Source organism: Nycticebus coucang, chromosome X (assembly GCF_027406575.1).
Source record: "Nycticebus coucang isolate mNycCou1 chromosome X, mNycCou1.pri, whole genome shotgun sequence".
In the NCBI taxonomy this organism is placed as follows: domain Eukaryota; kingdom Metazoa; phylum Chordata; class Mammalia; order Primates; family Lorisidae; genus Nycticebus; species Nycticebus coucang.
The window spans coordinates 33134533-33157587 of NC_069804.1; the positions used below are offsets into that span (position 1 = coordinate 33134533).

General features: G+C 35.3%; 1 protein-coding gene across 6 annotated transcripts in view; it reads right to left on the reverse strand.

Annotated features, from left to right (window-relative positions):
- DMD (dystrophin) overlaps positions 1-23055 on the reverse strand; it is a 2416375-nt gene that overhangs the window by 1629941 nt on the left and 763379 nt on the right. For all 6 annotated transcript variants that reach the window (XM_053581215.1, XM_053581214.1, XM_053581218.1 and 3 more), the window contains one exon: positions 17883-18002. In XM_053581215.1, coding sequence (XP_053437190.1) covers positions 17883-18002 — 120 coding nt within the window. The remainder of the gene's footprint in view (positions 1-17882; positions 18003-23055) is intronic.

The window sequence follows — 23055 nt, forward strand, 5'->3', positions numbered from 1 at the left end:
GCATTTATTGAGAGGACCATATGGTCTTTGCTTTTGCTTATATTGATATGGTGAATTACTTTTATGGACTTGGGTATGTTAAAACAGCTTTGTATCCCTGGGATGAAACCTACTATGATCAAGATGAATGTTTTTTTTAATGTGTAGCTATAATCTATTGGCTCTAATTTTATTGAGAATTTTTGTATCTATATTCATTAGTGAAATTGGTCTGAAATTCTCCTTTTTAATTGGGTCTTTTCCTGGTTTTGGGATGAGGGGGATGTTTCCTTCACAGACATGTTGGAGAAGACTCTTTCCTTCTCAATTTTTTGGAATAATTTCTGCAGCATGGGTTTAAGGCCCTCTTTGAAGGTTTGATAGAATTCTGGTGTGAAGCCATCTGGACCAGGGCTATTTTTTCACTGGGAGATTTTTTTTTTTTTTTTATTGTTTCTTTGATCTCACTTCTTGAAATCAGTCTGTTCAAGAGATCTATTTCTTCATTAGGTCTATGGAGAGGGTGTAATTACCAGTATTGATCCATTTCCTCCACAGTGTCAAATTTTGGGGCATAGCGTTTCTTATAGTACTCAGAAATGATCTCTTGTATCTCTGTGGCATCTGTTGTTTCCCCTTTGTAGTTTCTGATTGAGGTTATTAGAGATTTTACCTTTCTGTTTCTAGTTAATCTGGCCAAGGGTTTATTAATTTATTCATTTTTTCAAAAAACCAACTTTTTGTTTTGTTAATTTTCTGAATGACTCTTTTGTTTACAATTTCATTAATCTCTCATTTAATTTTGGTCATTTATTTTCTTCTGCTGGGTTTGGGATTAGATTGTTTCTTTTCCAATTCCATAAGATGGTTCATAAGTTTGCTGATGTGCTTTCTGTTTTTTGAATGTAGGCATATAATTAATAAATTTCCCTATTCAGACTGCTTTTGCTGTATCCCACAGATTTTGCTAACTTGTGGCTTTATTGTTGTTTGAGGAATTTAGCGATTTTCTCTTTTATCTCTTCCAGAGCCCAGCTATCTTTCAGCATAAGGTTGTTTAATTTCCACGGTTTTGTATGGGGATGAACATTTTTGTTAATGCTGAGTTCTACCTTTATTGCCTTGTGGTCTGAGAAGATAGAAGGTACAATTTATGTTCTGTTAATTTTTCTGATGTTTTATTTGTATCCCAGGATGTGGTCAATTCTGGAGTACGTACCATGGGCTGACAAGAAAATGTATTTTCCTTAGTGTTGGGATGGTGCGTTCTGAATATGTGTATTAATTCCATTTGTTTTAGGGCCACATTTAAGTCATCTGAATCTTTGTTTAGTTTATGTCTTGAGGACATGTCCAGTTCTGTCAGAGGGGTGATAAAGTCCCCAACTATTATGGTGTTACGGGGTATCATATTGCTTAGACCCATCAAGGTCTGTTTCATAAATGTGGGACCATTTAAGTTGGGTGCACAAACATTTAAAATTGAATTGTCTTCTTGTATTGTTCCTTTGACTGGTATAAAGTGTCCATCTTTGTTTTTCTTAATATTTTGTGCTTTAAATCTGCTTGTATCTGAAAATAAGATTGCAAGCCCTCTTTTCTTCTGATTTCCATTTGCTTGAAATACTGTTTTCCAACCCTTAACCCTGAGTCTTGATTTGTCCTTCAAGGCTAGGAGTGTCTCCTAGAGGCAGCATAAGGATGGCTTGTGCTTTTTTCCTCAATAAGCCAGCTTGTGCTACTTCAGTGAATTCAGTCCATTGACATTTATCAAGAGAATTTATAAGTGTGGTGGAGTTCTATTCATCTTATTTTGTGAAAGACCATTGTGTAGTTTTATCCTTTGTGCCATTGTGGAAGCTAAATTTTGAACTTTAGCTTCTGGGTGTTTACTGTGCTGGTAGTCTATCTTGGTTGTCAGTATTTAGAATAGGTCTAAGTATTTCCTGTAGAACTGTTTGTATTGTGGTGAATTTCCTCAGTACTTTTATATCCATAAAAGATTTGATTTCTCCTTCAATTTTGAAGCTTACTTTAACAGGATACAGAATTATGGGCTGAAATTGTTTTATTTAACAATATTGAAGGTAGATGCCCATGCTCGTCTGGCTTGGAAGGTTTCAGTAGAAAAATCTACTGTCATCCTAATAGCTTTGCCTCTATAGGTCAGTTTGCACGTATTCCTGGCTACTTACAGAATTTTTTCTTTCATCTTGACTGTGAACTGGTTCATTACAATGTGTCTTCGAGAGGCTCTGTTTGAGTGGAGATGACCCAGGGTTTGATATCCATCTGAAAGGTGTTGGGGTCTTCAGTAAAACTTGGGAAATTTTCCTTTGTGATGGTCTCCATAGGGCTTCCATGCCTTTGGGACAATCTTCTTCCCCTTCAGGAATCCCTATTATTCATATGTAGGAATGCTTCATGGAGTCTAGTAGTTCTCTGAGTGCCTGTTCTACTTTCTCTTTCTACTTTTCTGTCTCTTTAACTACCTTGGTTAACTTGAAAACTTTGTCCTCTAGCTGTGAGATTTTCTTCTCCATTGTTTAACCTATTTTTGATACTTTCTACTGTATCTTTGCATTCCCTTATTGTCTCCTTCATTTCCTTAAGCTCTGCCGTATCCTTTCTATATTCTACATATCTCTCATTCAACTTTTGGTTCTGACTTTCCATTTTGTCGTCCATTCCTTTTATTGTCTTTATCATCCATAGTTTAAATTCCCTTTCTATAAAATCCATTAATTATTTTATTTTTTTTTTTTTTTAGGGACAGATTCTCACTTTGTCACCCTCGGTAGAGTGCTATGGCATCACAGCTCACAGCAACCTCCAGCTCTTGAACTTAGGCCATTCTATTGCCTCAGCCTCCCGAGTAGCTGGGACTACAGGTGCCTGCCACAATGCCTGGCTATTTTTGTTGCAGTTTGGCTGGGGCCAGGTTTGAACTCGCCATCCTTGGTATAAGGTGCAGGTGCCCTACTCACTGAGCCACAGGTGCCGCCCTCCATTAGTTCTTTATAGGAGGAGTCTTCTGCGGTAGTTGCCTCAAGGTCCCTTGTGGGAGTTCCTCTGTTTTGATCTTTCATGTTGCCTATATTTTTCTGTTGGTTCCTTCTCATGTGTTCTTTCTTCTTGTTTACCTCCTCGCCCTCCTTTATCCTTCCCACTGCCTCATTTGTTTCAAATAGAAGTCCTTGCTCTTGATGACAGTATGTTGCACTGTATCACCAGGACACCAGGTGTCACTGTGGTTTTTTCTTTTTCTTTTTTTTTTTGGAAACAGCACAGCCAGTAACTTCTATGGTCCTTATTCCAAACTTAGTTTCCTTCAGTGATCACCTGATTGTTTCCTCAGCATTCAGATCCTTCTGGGTTGGGATCTTAAAGCTCACAAGAATCCTTCAGGGACAGGACTCACAGTGTCCCAACTCCAGTTCCCTTGGGATATGGGAGTCCCTCAGCCTGTCACAAGAGTGGAGTTCTGATCCCAGCAGAAGTTAAGATGGCCACAGTTTAGGACCCTAAGACCTTCTCCTGCCATTATGATGGCAGCCCCTGGCTTCTAAGACCTTCTCTGTATGGCTGCCTTGCCAGCTACCGAACCTATGGCAAGTCCTCTTCAACTGGCATTCAAATCTGGTTGCTGTATACTGTTTGTATCCGCCCACTCTTCCATGCTTTCCACTCAACATGTAGCTTCCCCCATCTACTGTAAACTCCAGAAAGGCATCTTCTGTCCTGGACCTCTGTGGGGGCCAGCTGATGCCAACTTGTTGAAATCACTTGCCTAATACATCAGATTTCCACTGCTTTGTATCATATGCTGTATCCAGCTTACCACCTCCTCACTGTGTTCCCTGAGCTATGACTCTGGGTAAGGTCCCTGTACCAGATATATCTGGGTTCTCTTTTTCCCCAGTCGTTGTAGAAGAGCTCAGATGAATGATTCTTCTGGTCCACAATCCTGGAATGCTCCTCTGTTGGTAAAGTCTTAATCTTGTGTTTTAGTGTTCTTACTAGTGAAATGGAGAAAATAGTACCTGATTTGTTACCTTCCCAGCCACATCACTGGTAGGGCCGGATAGATCAGTAAATGTGAAAATGCTCTGAAAACCATGATGAATTATTGAGATGCTTGTGATTGATGAGGATTTAGAGGTTAGTTGAGAGAAAAATCAATTTTTATTTCTAATTTTATATATCTGGAACACAAGAGAATTTTAATGTAATACAGTAAAACATTTTAGCAGGACATTAAAATTACAATTTTTTTACACTTTACCTATAATTTATAAGGCTTAGGTCATGCTGAAGAGTTGAAAAAAATCACTTTCATATTTTTAAACCAGTACTAACAGGGGTCCTTAAACTTTTTAAACAGGGGGCCAGTTCACTGTCCCTCAGACTGTTGGAGGGCCGGCTTATAGTTTAAAAAAAAAAAAAAAAACTATGAATAAATTCCTATTCACACTACACATATCTTAGTTTGAAGTAAAAAAACCAAACGGGAACAAATATAATCACACTGCCGCATGTGGCCCATGGGCCATAGTTTGAGGACCCCTGCTGAGTCTAATATGTATCTTATTTGAAAGTAAGTATGCAGAAAGTGGGTATCTATGTCCATTCTATCTTGTGGCACTAGAACTTTCCATCTCTAAGAAATCACAATTCTAATGTGCACACATAATAAAATACATAAAGTAAACATGTAAGAATTTGAGGAGTAATAGGAACTTATGGTAAAATGAAGAGCCCATGTTAAAGAGTACAAAGCGACTTGATTCCTACTGAGGCTAAGATGCAGGAAAATAGTTCATGAATCATCAGATAATCTACTTTCTCCAGACAGGTTTCATATCACTTTTCGTCAATTTCTAACATTGATAACTAATAAAGTATTACTAAATATTATGTGAACTAAGCAGAAATTTACATTAATATACTTGTAATTTAATTTGCAATACGTCAGTTTCTAGAAAGGTACAAACTACTGAAACTGACACAAAAATGGAAAAGTAGGAAGACGGATATCAAAAACATCAAAGGATGCAAATCAAAAATGGTAAGTTTTATGTCCATTAAATATATACAATTTTTAATTTAAAATATTCCCATGTGTGCATTTCAGGTATAAGGCAAGTTCCCATGCCTGCATAATCAGGTACTTAAGCCTACTAGCATGTGTATTATAAGTAAGAAAAATAACAGGCCAATAACTTTCATGAATATAATGTTTTAAATCACATTTTTAAAAAATATTAACAAAGAAAATCTATCAATACATGAAAAGGGTTATATATCTTATCCAGGCTTAGTTTATTTAATAAATCAGGCTTATTTTAACATTAGAAAAAACAAGCAATGTGATTTAATATATTAAGAAAATAAAGGAGAAATCTAATATGATCATCTCAAGTAACCCTGACAAATGTATTTGATAAAATTCAGCACCCAGTAATAATAAAACTTCTTAGAACACTAAGAATATAAGGTACGTAAAATAAACCTACAGGAATTATTATACTTAATGGTTATTTATTAAAATTTCACCTATGGTAACTACGATGAGGAAATAGTCCACAATAATCCTATGATACTGTAGTATTTGTACAGTATAATAAGGCAATGGAAATTAATAACATGAACAATGATTGGAAAAGTAGAAATAAAAATGTCATTACTCACAATCTATGCATGCACATCTGAATGATGTTACAGATAAACTATTCAAATTAATAACTAAATTTAGCATGGTCACTGGATACAAGGCCAAGAAACAAAAATCAACTGTATTTCTTTATATCACTACAAATAGAAAATGAAATATTAAAAAGACATCATTTACAACAACAGCAAAAATATCAAAAACCTAGGGATAAATCTTAACAAAAGTTTGAGACTCCCTACTTTGAAAGCTATAAAAGATTACTGAGAAACAATAATGACCAAAATAAATGGAAGGCTATTCTATACTCATGTATTGAAATGTTTGTATAATAAAAAACTTTATATAATAAATATGTTCATTCTTTACAAACTGATCTATAGATTAAATAAAATACCATTAAAACCAAGCAGGAATTGTTTTTGAGGGTGGGTTGACAAGCTGTTTCTAAAATTTATATGAACATATAAATGGCCAAAAATAGCTAAGCCAATCTTTGAAATGGAAGTAAGCAAATATGACTGGCTTTCTTTGACTAAATGTCTAAGACAAATGGTGTTCCCCTGAGCTTGACTAAACTTTAAATAGATTTTTTTTTCTGACAACAGGCTCCTGAGCTCCCTTTTACTGGAGAACTTACTTTAGAAAACTTGCAACAATAAATATATATATTTTTTTCTGCCATTAGATGTAAATCTTTTGTAAGCCAAGAATATCTTTCTCAAGCACCTAGTAGCCCTCTCCTTTGAATGTAATTATCAAGAATGATAGAGCATCTTCATGTGGTCTCTGTGGGAAGGTAGGAGCCTAACTTCAATAAATGTCAATTCGCAAATACACATGGACTAATCACATCGATCACCCAATCCCTTAACATTCTCCATTGCTTTTCCACTAGCTTATGCCAGGGCTGAAAAATTCTCCTGCCTTTTGCTGAGTGGAATTGAGCTCAATCTCTTCTTTCCACAGCAAGAGTCTCGATCTATAGTTTAATAGTCTTGAATAAAGTCTTCCTTGCTTATTTAACTATCTGGTGCAATTTTTCTTTTATAATATGACCATAAATCAAAATTTATCATAAAGCCACAGTTATTAAGACAATGTGGTATGGATATAAGGACAGGCAAGTGGACAAACAAAACTGATAGAGTTCATAAAATGACCCATGCTTGTATAAGCATTTGATTTATTATATTTATGTGAAAGGCAACACTGCAGAACACTGGGAAAAGGTGCATGTCTGCACCCCATGCTTATTGCAGCACTGTTCACAATAGCAAGATATGGAATCAATCTAAGTGTCCATCAGAGGGAAACAGATAAAGAAAATGTTGTGTATATATACAAAATGAAAAGGCTATTTGGCCATAGAAAGGAATGAAATTGCGTCATTTGTAGCAACATGGATGGAGGTCATTAAGTGAAATAACCCAGGCACAGAAAGACAACTATCACAGGTTTTCACTCATAAATAAGAGCTAAAATTGTTGATCACATGGAGGTAGAGAGAAGAATGATTGTTACCCAAAGCTTGGAAAGGTGGAAGGGGGGATGGAGACAGGTTGGTTAAGGGCAAAAAACATACAGTTAGATAGAAGAAACGAGCTTTAATGTTTGATAGCAGAGTAGGTTGACTATAGTTAACCACAAAGTAGTCTATATTTAAAGGTAGCTAGAAGAGAGGGCTTGAAATATTCTCCACACATAGATAAATACTCAAGGTGATGGATATCCTAAATACAGTGCATTTGCATTACAAGTTGTATAATGTACCTCATAAATATGTATAAAATTTTTGTTATAAATAAAAGCTTTTCAAATGTAAAAAAGAATTAACATATGTATAAAGAATATCATTCTTCCAATATATTTGCTTGTATTTTTCCCGCAATTTGGTACAGTGGCTCTTTTTAACATTATTATCTTGGAGTTCATTTGATAAATTTAGCATGAGAGATTTTATTGCTCAACTAATAAGTCATAAACCAGGATGCAAGCCAGCTCTAGTAATCTAGAGATTATGTTCTTTCAAATCTACTTAACACCTGTTGGGTAAATCAATCACCACAGGTCACGTATCAACAGAATTTTCAAAATCTAAATATTGTATGCTCATGTCACATTGGATTTGGATGCCCATTTTTCATTAGAGATGTTTGAAATATGTTTAGACTTCATAAAATTTGCAGTTGAAAAAATTCTGTTCATGTATATAAGCTGTTCAAAACATAATTCAAAGTTTCCTAATAACTGAAGTATTGTTTTATATTTCAAATTAAATAAGTAAAATTAAAAAGCCACTTCCTCGTACACACCAGCCACAATTCGAATACTCAAAATGACCACATATTGAGCAACTTCCCTATTGAACAATGCAATGTTGTTGTGGAAGAGGAAAATATTTAAATAGCTATTGCAATAGGTTGTGACAGGTGCTAAACATATATAGTGCATTTGTATGTATAAGTTAAATTTATAAGTACAAATACATTACTTTCTTAAATAGGCATATTTATCCCCCCCTTTGCCAATGAGTAAACCAGAACTGAGGAAAAAAAATGCATAATTTTCTCAAGGTCATATAGTAATTTTTTTCCTATGAGAGATTAGGTAAAACCAAGGTTGACAGCATATAGATCTGGACAGAATTCCTAGCCCTGCCACTTGCAAGCTATGTGAACTTGGATTTTCTTCATAAGGCACTGGCTTTCTCATTCATGTTGTAGGGATAGCATTACACACGAGTATGTAAAATTTCTACAAAATACTAAGCAAACATAAATACTAATAATTATAGTTACTACTTTACAAGCAACAACTGTTAACACTTTGGTTTTATGGACTATTTCCATCACATTTAAAATCATTTTTATATTTAAGATGCATTTTATTCACCAAATATAAAATCAGAAACTAGAATGAGACATAAAATATTTTTTGCCCATTTCTTCCTCCACTTCTTAATTCCATAGGCTTTACCATTCTGCAGATTTTTTTCCTCCATATAAATGATGGTGATAAATGATCCTAAGAATAATAACAATTTCCAAAATGGTATTACCATGAAATGTTTGGCAATTTTTATTTTTTATTTGTCCAAATTTACTTTGTCACTTTTGAAAATTATATTGTTAGTCAACATAACTGGCAGAATTTAGTGTTCAAACTCTTTATATTTTGCAATGGCATTCAGGTTTTTTTTTTTTTTTTTGGTCAAAGTAATTTTGAGAATCATGCTTTTTAATCTGACATTATCTGTAGAATGAGGGAGGAATTATGCTTCTACTAGATAAGTTTGGATAACATTTCCTTTTCTTTATAAATTTGGATAGCATTTCCTTTTATTTTTGTTCCCTCTGCCATTATACACTTGGGTATAAGAAGGGACTTTGGAGGTCATCAGGCCTAACTTTTCAGTCAGTATTGAATCTTTTCTTTCTTTTTTTTTTTTAATTTATTTGGCCGGGGCTGGGTTTGAACCCACCACCTCCGGCATATGGAACCGGCGCCCTACCCCTTTGAGCCACAGGCGCCGCCCAGTATTGAAACTTTTCTAAAACATTACTTGAACATATGAGATTCCTGTTTGTGCTAAATATGAATGAGGAAAACTCACCATTTCCCATAACCCAATATAACTCTGACGTAATAATAATAGTATGATTGCTTACTATAGGCAGTTTTCTAAGTTCCTTACTTTCTCATCTCCTTTACCCCTTACTGCTATTCTGTAATGTAGGTTCTACTATATCTTCATATTAAAGATGAGGCAACTAAAGCCAAACCGTAAAGTGACTTACCCAAAGTGATACTACAGATAAAAGTCAGAGTAGGAAAAGGCTATTTCCAGAGTTTCTACTTTTAACTGCCTTATAATTAGAAGCTCTCCTGTTTGCTAAAACAAAAAGTCCTTGGAGTTTCATCAAACCATTTGCTTATAGAGTCACTGAGCCATCCCACAAACAATGATCACTTATAACTGAAACTGTACTTAAGAAGGTACTAACATAAGTTAGTGATCTCATGGAATTCAGAGTCTGGTAATAGAGGAAAGTCCATAAATATTAACTGCAAGAGTGTATAACAGCTGTTAAAATGGACATAATTAAGTTACAGAAAGTGGCTCCAAGGAGGAGTGGCCATCCATTGAGTGTTCTATACATACTTGGAAATTTCAAAGCAGACATCATAAAGTGTCGTATCTGATTAAGAAGGGTAGTATGCACAAAGAGATGGTGACACACAAGGGATCAGAAATAGCTTGTATGAATAGAATGCAGGGATATGAGGGGGGAAAAGGCAATAAGTCTAGGACAAAGTCATCTACAGAGAATGGAAAGTGACGCAGGAAGCAGAGGAGAAACCAATGAAAAGGCTCCTGAGAACCTACATAAACATTAATATGCAAATTGAATCGAACAGGGGTACAAACAGGGGCAAGGGCTTTCCAGGGGCTTATGATAATGTCCTTTCCCTCGGGAATGGATGACAGGAACAAAGATGAAATAATGACTATGAGAAACAGTTAAGAAATATTATAACATTAAATGCAGAGGGCTTATAAAGGAAAGAAACAATTGGGACAACTCTGAGATGACTCCAGATGCTGGTAGAGGTGTCAGAGGGAATGGCTAGGAAACAAGAAAAATAAATTAGGTACGGGAAACAAGTTTAGGAGATAGGGCACAATGAGTTAAGTTTCACCTTGTGGAATTTTAAGTGCTTGTTGGCCTTCAAGGTGAAAATATGCAGAAGAGAATGAGAGAGAAGAAAATGGGCTCAGAAAATATGTGGGCAGAAAACATTCAGAGTTACTGAATTCTGTCTGTTTTGACAGCATAGCCTTCTGAAGTGACAGAGAAAATGCCTTCCTTTCTCAGCGTGACAATACTGCTCAGGCACCATTTCGCCCGTTTAAGTTTCTCGTAAAATAATCCCTGATTCTCCAACTCCTGACCTCAAGTAATTCTCCACGTTAGCCTTCCAAAGTGCTGAGATTATAGGGATAAACTACCATGCCTGGCCAATAATTCTTGATTCTACAAACATTCTTTAGAGGATGCACCACTCTAGAAAATCCAGCTAAAATAGACTGCTGGTCTCAAACCTAAAAGGTAGTGTATTCAAACTGGCCTAACCACGATTCTTAGTTCCTGTCATCTGGACACTATATGATGCCTAAAATTGCATTTATTGACTAAAAATCTGTATTATCCTACTTGGTTTAAGCTTGTGCCCAAGTTCTCTCTCATGTGTATATTGTCTACATATATGTGTGTGTGTGTGTAACACATACATATACACAACACATATATGTACATGCAGAGAATATAATGTATAAAAATGTCTTATACAGACATTATTCATATGTGCCTTTATATGCATTTGATACATTTACATTTCTATAAAATTACATGTGCGTCTATTTATGCAAAGTCATAGTTTTCTTATCCTAAACTTACCCAACTGATTTAAAGAGATTGCTTTAAAAAATAAAACAGTAACACTTCAAACAATAAACTTTCTGATTTAAGACACAAAAGACTAGGATGTAAATTTGTGTGTGACATTCTAACTTCACAGGACATTGCCCTAAAAGTTCTAAGGTAATCTGTGAGAGGAAATTTTCCATTAAGCCTCCTGCAGGGATGGGCTATAGAGTGACCCAGTTAAATGCCCAAGTGGATTTTTTTCCCATAATTTTCTTACAGTAAAGTATGAATACAGGTATTCAATCATTTTCAGTCCAATTCTCTAGCATATACATCAGATTCTAGGGAGGAAAATAATAAAACAGAAATTATCCACCAACCCACGTAGCAATAGGAAGACTCATCTTATCCATAAACATACATGAGAGAGATTTTGCAAAACGCTTTAGGGAAATCAAAATACTTTTTATTTATTTAATTTCACAGGATCGTCCAAATTACTAAGCCCACCAAGTAATTTGTCTTAATAATACCACATATTTGTAAAAATATTTAATGTTGATATAAAGTTTCTTTTCGTGTCTTGATTTTAGTCAACCTATCTTAGCTCTTAGAGACCTTTCTCATCTTCAAAACTTATTCTTTCATCCAATAAACACATTTATTAACTCTACAAGATGGGTACAAAACTGTACCAATGTGCATTAACTTACATTTAATAATCTACTCTAAAATTGTGTTTTCCAGGCTTTCCTTCTTGAAAACAGGATACGTGTCCTTATCCATTCTTTTGATATACTTTTCATTCCACAAAATGGTAGACAATAACTTCAAGAGTAAAGTCCTTTAACAAAGTAATTCAAGGGCCTTTTATATGTGAGAAAGTAAACCTCTAATACATTTAGGGGGCTCTCAAATTTTAAACGGTACAAAGCAATATATCTAAAAACTGAGATCTTAATGTCTCTGCCTTTTCTCTGGAAGATGTTTTTTAGACTATCTTCTGTACATGATGGCCTTAACCATGTTTCTGGTGCTTTGTTTAGTACAAATAGCTATCTACCTAGAATAACGGGCTTCATATTCTATTATAGTCCTTTTTTTCCAGTTTTCCAAAAGCAAAATGACTCAGGACTTGTGCACCTCTAAAATAACTCCCTTACCTTGGTCTAGATTTTGCCTAAATGAAGCTTCCCCTGGATATCCCAGGTAAATTGCTTTCTTCATTGGCCTTTTTTATTTTTTTTCCTATTGCTCTTATCAGTTTTTCATAGCATAATACATACAAATAACTAAATTATGGAATATAAGCCTCATAGAAAAACAATTTGTATTTACTTAACCTTAAAGCCCAGACTTGTGGCTGGAACCTGTTAGGTACTCATTGGATATTTGTTTAATGAATGAATTAATATTGCTCCATCCAGAATATTTTGTTTTACTTTTGAGTGTTGCCTAATTTCTACTAAATCTTTAGATTTCATTTAAGATCATGTATGAAAGCCATTTTTGACCTTGTAGAAGATGATAGGTCATCTAGCAATGCATATTTTTGCCACATTGAACTCATCACAATAATAATTTTACATTTAATTGTATTTGATTAGCACAGGTCCAGGAGGACAGATGCCCTGCCTGTTGCCTTAATTTCTCTCTACCTCCACCATTGTAGTTCTAGCTATTTCTCTGGAAGAGAGCAAATACTCAACATATTTGTTGACTGTATGAATTATGGTGGACATTTGTGTCATACACTGATTATAATTCTTAGGTAAGCCTCTCTCTGCTTAATTTTTTTAATGTAAAATGGTTTATTCTGAGTCAAATTTGAGAAATTTGAGGATTATAACCCAGAGTCACACCTAAGAAGCCTTTGGTGGTAGGGTTACAGTTTTGTTTTACATGTTTTAGGGAGACAGGAATTACATGTGAGTCATAAATCAATATGTAGAAAATATACATTGGTTTGCCCCCCAAATGTGGGACATCTGGAAGCAGGGGCTTACAGGTTATAGGTTTTACCTTAAAATTGTCTGAAAGATGTAGAGTTGGTCTAAAATTGTCTGAAAGATGTAGAGTTGGTCTAATAGACCAGGAGTCATAGAAAATGAATGCTTGAGATAAAGGGTCTGTTAATCAGAGACAAAGTATTGGACAGACTCAAGTGGCTTATTGTACATAGTGAGGACCTACAGGTAAATCTTGCATAGCCTTAGGCCTGTTGATGAGTCACAAAGGACATCTCTAAGAAGGCAAGGAGGGCATGATAAAGCAAGTCTGATCTCCTTTTTCATGGCTAGCAACTCAGTTTTAGGGATCCCTTTGGCCAAGAGGAGGTTCAGTCAGTGAGCTGCTTGGGGGGGGGTGGACCCTGAAGAATTTTTAGTTCATGATCCCCTCTTTTGGCCAAAATATCACAAAGGCAGCATCAGTGGCCAAACTTATTTATCCCATGAGTTGCTGGGTGGTGTGGCTACTTGCCCCAAGTTCATCTATGCCCTTGGTGGGACCCACGTGGCCAAGAGGACTAAATAGCTAAAAGGGCTTACAGCCAATTAAATGACCTAGGCCAGATGGGACTGGAGGTGGACAGGAACTCATCAATTCTTTAAACCCTTCCAGACAACATAAGAGTAAAAAACAAAAAGTCAAAGGTAAGGCTACAAAAGTAATTTGTCTATAAGTATTGAGCTACTATAGTCTCAGGTTTATTTGTAAGCTTCCTGCAAACGTAAGCATTGTTAACCATTTGAGCTAAGAAATGTGGAGACTTTTGGCTCATAAAACTCTTACTATATCTCCCTTTGCATAAACCCCATAACTGAGAACTACTCAGGAAGCTCTAAGTCTATGGCAAGCAGGATATATTTTATGTTTGGGATGGATATCTGTACCATATGGCCTCACTTTTCTAAACCTCTCTGTTGTAGCCAAAGTGCACTCTTTCAGTCCTCTGAAAGTACTTTGCTCACTTGATCTACCATTCCCCCTTCCTAATAACTCTATCCGCCTCTACCATTCCTCCTTACATACACACTTTATCCAGTTTCCTCCAATATATCCCTTAGATTTGAGTTTAAACACTACTTTCCTGAAGAATCATTCCATGCCTTCAAACTTCAGTTTGAGCCATGATAATTTGCTGTCACAAAACCTATTTTTTCTTCAGAAATAAGTTGTTTCCATTCTTTAATATTTGCACAATTTTGTAAACATTTCACGAATTTCTCTTTCTCTCCTATATTTCAATTACCAATAACATTAAATTGCAAAGGAGGACACTGAGGAATGCCACCATTGTTTCAACATTATGAGGAAGGCAGTGGGCTCACAAATTCCCTATCCTACGCAAGAAAGGTAGTGAAAAATTCTTTTTTCTACTATTTTCATTGTTACTTAGCACAATTCCCAGAACATAGAGCATAACAAGTACTGAAGACTGAAGACTCTATATAAATTACCAATTTTAGTTATTAATCAAAGATATTTCTCAATAAAACTTAAATGGCATCATTGTTTACAAATCACACTCTCTATGAACCGATATCCTGGAAATTTCTAAAGTTAAGGACGTGACTCTGACCTGTGGTGATGCTGAGGGAAAAGCTGAACCTCTGAGAGAAAGAATCAAATTAATTTATGGCATATTTCACTTTTCAGAATCTTATCCTTTCATAAGCCATGTCATCTTTTAGAATCCTTAAACATATGTTCTGGCCTATCTTTGCTTTTTTTTTCTTTTTTTTAAAGTCATCTAAATAATTTTTTTAAGTTAGAAAAATTCTAACATATGATGATAATAGAGTCCACGGAATAAATCAATACACGTGAAGATACTGTAGTGAAGTATTGTTAGCGCTGAAACTTGGGATGTTAAGCATGCATCTCTTTCTTATTGTACTAAGGGAGGACTTCATTTCCAAGTTTCCCCCATCTGCATCTCCTTATTAAAGAACACTGGGTTTCCTGGATGACACTTCAACAGAATTAGAGCCAAATGGATAAAGGCCTTATGGTGTTGTGAACAGCCATGGAAGAAGAGAGGTGTGAGAATGAGAACTCAATACTTATAAATATTAAAGAATAAATATCAAGAGTAGATCTTGCTCTCATAACAGCTTCCAAGGATCCTTCTCAGGTTCTTGCCTTTTCTTTCTTTTCTCCTTTCTTCCTTCCTCCCTCTCTTCTTCCCTTCCTTCCTGTTTTCCTTCCTTCCTTCCTCCCTCTCTCTCTCTCTTTTGACTTATATGGAGTTCTTACAGCTATTTGCCTTTCGTATAATTTTCCTAATTACTTCTACCAGAATCTCTCTGGGTTTGGCATGAAACACATCCATATTATGTACTCTACAGTCACTGAAGTGAGCATGGAATTCTTATCACTTGCCCTTGCCCAGGATATTTGTGTTGCTTTAAATTTATCTTTCAATACTTTATTCATCATCTTTTTATACTTTATTATTTCTCCTCTTCCTCCTCCTTAACTAAACTGCCTTTTTCTTCCCCTAGCTTTTAAAGATTCAACTAGGTAAGAGAACACTGTCTCACATGTAAAGAACCTAAGAAAGAATCATCTATATTTCAAAGTCAAACAAGAGCACAGCATTTCAGGACAATTCCAGACAATGGTTAGATACAGTACAGAATTAAAGAAAGTGTGGATTCCTGTGGGTCAAGGGAACTGATGGACAGGAAGAAAAAAGAGATAGAGCACGGGCTTTCTTTCCACTTCCTTCTAACTCTGCCCTTTTAGATACTAGATTATCTGAAAATCAGGCGACAGGAGCTATGTAGAGACAAATACAGAGCATCCAAAGCGGGGCGGGGAAGAAGAGAAAAAGGAAGCTGAAAAGAAGTGACCAGAAAAGGGGGAAGCAAATATGGAAAATTGCAGCTGAGTTTGTGTGAATTAAACATAACCAACAGATACGTAGTTATCTTAGTAGGTGCCACAGGGCCAATGAAATACACTAAGGCAGAAAATGAAAACCAATGATAGTATAATGAATATAAAATGGTTTAGGCTCACTGCTCCCAATTTATCCTACATAAGATCTAACCCGGTGACCATGAGAGTTCTTCAGACTGTTTTTCAAGATGTCTTAGTGCCACAAGCATCACCTTGGAATAATTATTCTGAAAAGCTTGTTGTACTGGGACAGCTATTGCTAAAGCTGTGTTTTACTGCTGTTATTCTAAGTGAAAATAACTGTATGACTTCAAAAAAATATCGTCTTCAACTCTTTTTTTAATCAATTACCCCCTTGCTTTCCAGCCTTCTTTTACCTTTTCTGAAATTTTCTAGGAAATGTTAAGTCTTAGATTCTTACCTATCTGTAATTATTTACCATTTAATATTTTATTAGAACTATGGAATTCCTCAAACTGCAGTGCTTTAGCTGGTGTGTATGAACAATATAAATGATCAATGAAATATTATAATACCTGATCTCATAAGCATTTTTAGATGCCTACCAATGTTCTGAAGAATAAGCAATTAGAATGGGTTGCCAGTATATATTAAATGCTGAGTTGTAGCACTGCCCAATCTGTTAGTTCAAGAGTTTTTCCCTTTGTCATGTAATTATGGAGAGTGATATAACATTGTTGGGGATTAGCAGTCTAAAGTAATAACATGAGGAAATGACATTTCACTGGGATAAAAACCTCTGCATTTAACACAAAAAGTGAAGAAAGCAGAGATAAAGCTTTAAGAAAGCATGTTATAGGTTAAGTAGGAAAAACTACGTTTAGAACTACTTTGGGCAGGTAAAAACATTTAAACCCCCATTTATTGGATCCTTAGACATATCAGTGGTTTGGGTTCTGTCACAAAGGAAAGGCAGGCATTTGGTGGACACAACGAATGTCTCAAACAATCTAGAGTTAAATAATACAGGACTGTATATATAATAATCCAGAATAGATAACTGTTATGTTTTCCCTTAATGTTGATGTTTTGGTATGTATATATATACCTTATTGAATTTTGTTTTATAGTAAAATTTTCTTGTTCTCCATTTGGAAGATAAAAATATTAAAATATTTACGTTATATTTTGTTCATAGGTACAGTTGAGTTTCCAAAAGCACTATTACTATAGCTCTAGTTAGAAAAGTGCTAAACATCTATTCCAACCAGACTTTTAGGACTTAAATATCCGGATATGCCCTCATTAAGAGTATAAAGGTGGGTTTCCAGAAATATGTGGGTCACTATGAACGTTTTCAGACTGTGATAGCCCATGATTTCACTTCTAAGAAATAGTCGACAGCACTCTTTCTGATTCACCTGTGCAAGTTTCAACTTGCTTGGCATATCAGTATGGCTGGGAGGGCTTCATTTATTTTCATCTGTGTGGATTTGACATGTTTTGGGTTTTGTGTATCTCAAAACTTTTATAATGACCTTAAGTAAATAGACTGATGGCAATCATTTTTTCTTATTTAATAGAATGGGATTGTTCTTCTGTTTTTATCTTTGTCTTCTATTAGACTTTAGGCTTGAAGAAGACAGATAATATACTTCAGACCACTTCTCTAAAATAGGTTATTCCGTATAATAAAAAACGGATCTGCATATGTATATTTCCACAAAATCCAGGAAACCAGTGCGAAGAAACTAGTGCACAGTTAGTTAAACGGAAATATGCACAAATAGGAAATAATTTGAATTAGTTTTAATAAATACATTGCACTATAAGCATATGCAATACATAAGTTGCATTTTATATTTTCTAAATGCTTTTCAAATTATAATTGTTTTAAAGGACATTGTTAGTTAATAAAAGAAAAATCTGACCTTCAGTTGTTCTTCCAAAGCAGCAGTTGCATTATCTCCACTGGATTCATCAACTACCACCACCATGTGAGTGAGAGAATTGACCCTGACTTGTTCCTGTTCTAAGTCTTCTTGAAGCACCTGAAAGAGAAAAAAAAAAAACTAAAAACAAGATGAAAATGATAGTCTGATATGGATATTGAAACATTTCTTTCCAAATGTGTGTGATTTATTTCTCCCACGTCTTGGGTAGTGCAATTTTTTATTAAACTAGGATCGTTCCAAGGAAATTTTCTGCTATAGTTCTCAGTTAATTTGGCGTGTTTATATCACTTTACTGGAAAGTATACAGAGAAACCATATACTGGTAAAGGTACAGTAGCGTCTTCTGCTCTTTATCCCACCCCCTCTCACCTTTTCAATGACTTTTCTCCTAAAATTATCTACACTGTTGGCATCTTCAAAGCTCTCTTTCACTACTAAAGGTCTCCACTTCCAAATAAAACTCTGTTGACCCAACAAAGCCCTCCTGCTACCGTCCAATAGTGTATTCTTTTTCACTGAACAACAACAAAAAAAATACTTTGTGTTTTCTATAGTCACCCTTTCCACTTGTCCTACTATTCAAGTTTCCCACTCTCTTCTAGAAACATCTCTTGGAAAGGTCACCATCAACTTTCACGTTCCCAAATCCAATAGCCAACTGCTGGTAACAACTAACTTGACATTTTGGTCATTAACCTAATTGCCCACTCCTTCATTCTTGGCATCCTCATACTCTCTCCTGATTTTCTGCCTACCTAATGTGCTGTGTTTTAGTTACTTTACTGAGTCCTTCTCTTATGCTCAAACTATAAATCAGATTATCATTGCTCTGTATAAAGACCAGTGTATTCCCATCACACTAATTAGGAAAATCGAACTTCCTTACATGAAATCCTTCTATGATCTCGCACCTGCCTGCCCCCCTCCAGTCTAACTGTGTATCATTCTTACCCTCTCACACTATGTTTCAGGCACATGTGCTTTCTCTCTGTTCCACAAATGGGACAAGGGGATCTCTTTGCCTGAATTGCTTTTTCCCCAGATCTTTCAATTATCTCTCCTTCTTATCGTTCTGGACTCAGTATAAATGTCACCTCCCAGAGAAGCTTTTCCTGAACACACAATCTAAAGTTGTTTTCTAGTTATTCTATACTTCTGTCATTTATTAAATCATAACATTGTCAGTAGTCAATATTTGCTTGGGTATTTGCTTAGTCATTTGTTGTCTGTCTCTACTTACTGAAACATTAGGTCCACTAGGATTTCTCCCTATATATTCCAAGCAAATAAAGATCATTAAACATGTGTCAAGTAAATGATGCCTATGGGGGGCAGGGTGAGGCATCATATACACAGATGAGTTTGGTCCTTTCTGATTGCACAAAGATTACAATATAGCAGAAGTTAGTTATTTTTAGTGTAATTATAATTACACCCACTTCAGCAGAAAATAACCACTTTTCTCAACTGAATGTTTGGATAAAACCAGAATAATTCAAATCCTAGATTTCTAACTTACAACTGAGACGCTGAAAAATTGTTTTCACCAATTAGATGTGGCTGTCACAAAACAGTACTTCCAATCTTTTTAAGAACATGGTACAAAATTTCTAAAAAGATAAACAAGGATAAACAGGGATAAATTGAGGGCAAACAAAAAAGTAAACAGAGGAGGCTGCTTTAGAACCCACGCATCCTACCTAAAAACTCTCCAAAACCTTTCCCTGTTACATTAAATATTACTAGGATTTCTCTGAATAGGTTCTCGAAACTTTTAGCCAACTGTTAACGGTTCTGCTTTTTAGAAACTTTTGGTATATGAACACAAAAAATGGAGAAGGATTGAGACATGATCTATTACTCTCTGGCAAATCTGATGTCCCTACTTGGAAAACAATGATATTTGGCATCAGTCTAACTCATACTTATTCAAACTCTATGGCCTGTGTAGGGGAACTTATTAGAGTGGCTGAATCATAATTTCAGATGAGTGAAAATTTTTATCCTACACCTTTTATTTTTCAAGCCTTAACACATTAGAACACTATAAAATCACTTATTTTTACTTCCTCTCTCTAGATTTTCATGTTACATTTTCATGTGAAGCAATTTAGGATAAAATGACTACGCATCTATTTTGTGTGTGAAGCCTATATTGCCTATCATGCCTCTGACATTCCAAAGCTTACACTTGCTAATAAAACTCTGCCATGAGACCAAAAATGGAAACATTAACATTCAGAGTTGTCCTTGACAGTCATCTTGAGTCTGTATTTTCTGAATTATATAAGTCAAAACTGGGAACTTTTTATTTTTTATTTTTATGTTTTATTAAATCATAGCCGTGTACATTAATGCAATCATGGGGCACCATACACTGGTTTTACAGACCATATGACATATTTTCATCACAAAAGTTAACATAGCCTTCCTGGCATTTTCTTAGTTATTATGCTAAGACATTTATATTCTACATTTACTAAGTTTCACATGTACCCTTGTAAGATGCACCGCAGGTGTATTCCCAATCACCCTCCCTCCGCCTATCCTCCCCCCTCCCTTTCTCTCTTCCCCATATTCTTAGGTTATAACTGGGTTATAGCTTTCATATGAAAGCCATAAATTAGTTTAATAGGGCTGAGTACATTGGATACTTTTTCTTCCATTCCTGAGATACTTTACTAAGAAGAATATGTTCCAACTCCATCCATGTAAACATGAAAGAGGTAAAGTCTCCATCTTTCTTTAAGGATGCATAATATTCCATGGTGTAAATATACCACAATTTATTAACCCATTCGTGGATCGATGGGCACTTGGGCTTTTTCCATGACTTAGCAATTATGAATTGGGCTGCAATTCATAAACATTCTGGTACAAATATCTTTGTTATAATGTGATTTTTGATCTTCTGGGTATATACCTAGTAGAGGAATCATGCTACCAGAGCTCAGACTATACTATAAATCGATAGTGATCAAAACAGCATGTTACTGGCACAAAAACAGAGAGGTACATTTATGGAACTGAATAGAGAACCAAGAGATGAACCCAGCTACTTACTGTTATTTGATCTTTGACATCCAATTAAAAACATTCAGTGAGGAAAAGATTCCCTATTTAACAAATGGTGCTGGGTGAACTGGCTGGCAACCTGTAGAAGACTGAAACTGGATCCACACCTTTCACCATTAACTAAGATAGACTCTCACTGGATTAAAGATTTAAACTTAAGACATGAAACTATAAAAATACTGGGAACTTTTTAGATGTGCCATCCAGGAATTTTTAAAACAATAATTAAAATAGTAATGTGATAGTCAATGTATAAATTAGTTTCCTGAATTTAGGCAATGTATCCCTGTCATTTCATTTGAAGATATAATTTACATACATTAAAACCACTAGGAAATAATGCCACAATTTTCACATTTTCCATGCAAATTGCTAATTTCACTGTTTTAATGTATTGTAGTAAAGAAACCTAAGAAAATCATTGTTTGAGCTACAAAATGATTACATCCAAACTCAGATTGAATCTTTCTAAGGCATAAGTGACCAAATGTACTATTTTATTTGTTACTTAGATATCACAATTTGTTTTGCTCATCTATTTGTTGTACAATCAGAATTGATATTCTTGCTCTATTGATCAAGAGTGTACATTTTATGCTTCTGCAGAAATGTTAACACAAAGTGCCACTACAGTTAGTTGTGAGTTAATAGCCTTAAAAATCATACACGAGAACTATCTGCACTTGTAGTGAGCAGAGGGAAATAAAGAGACAGGGAAAAGCCTCTGCACTGTGACTGAGTACCTTAAAGAGTACATAGCACTGGAAAAGATTAGCATAAATTACATTTCATTTAATGTTCTTTCCAATATCACTTCTTCTTTTCTATGACTTTAAAAAATTATATCTTTCCTTTTTCTCCTAATCAGAGATTAAATTTGAAAAGGTTAAATTGACTTTTCTGAGTACACCCAATAGCTATAAGACAGAAACGAATGCAAAATTGTAATATTGCCTATTTTTGCAGACAAACTTCCAACATAAACATTAATGAATTTCATAGTATTAGCTGATCTTCTTGACATCATCAATAGACAAGAGATTTAAAAATATCCCGTGTCTGGGGTCCATTTTTTTTTTTTTAACCTCATGCATACAAATGGCAAAACTGCCAAATACAAAGAGATGAGTTTAAAAAGGTTAAATTGTTCTGCCAACCTAGGTATCCATGATGAATAAAGGCCTTGATCATTGAGGTATAAAGAATGCCCATCATCATCCCTAGTTGAGAAGACATAAATTCTCAAGACTGCTAATTTTTCCCATGAATGGATTAATAAACTGTGAAATATGTACACCATGGAATATTATGCAGCCTTAAAAAAGATGGAGACTTTACCTCTTTTATGCTTACATGGATGAAGCTGGAACATATTCTTCTTAGCAAAGTATCTCAAGAATGGAAGAAAAAGTATCCAATGTACTCAGCCCTAGTATGAAACCAATTTATAAACACCCATGTTTCAATACGAATGCTATAACCCAACTACAGCCCAAGATGAAAGGAAAAGAAGAGGAGGAAAGGAGGAGAGGGGGGAGGATGGGTGGAGAGATGGTAATTGGTGGGACCACACCTATCGTGCATCTTACAAGAGTACATGTTAAATCTACTAATTGTAGAATATAAATGTCTTAACACAATAACTAAGAAAATGTGGTGAAGGCTATGTTAACCAGTTTCATGAAAGTATTTAAAATTGTATATACAATCAGCACATTATACCCCATAATTGCATTAATATACACAGTTTTATTTAATTAAAAAAAAGAAAAAACCAACAAAAGAAAAATACACTGAAGTTTTATGAAGATATATTTAAATAGGGGCCATGTGGCTCCAGAAGGAGGGAGTGGCGGCGGGAGCTGCTGGTGGCAAGAAAAGAAGCATTTCCATCAGCATATGGAAATCAATGAACCAATTCCTTCCTCTGAAGTCAGTTCATTTAACAAGAACAAGAGGGAATGAGGGACGATGGCTGATTGGAGCCAGCTCTCAATAGAAGCCCCAGTCCGGAGGGAGAGATAATGACCAGAAATAACCCACCAAAGCTGCAGGAGGACAGCCGAGCTGAGAG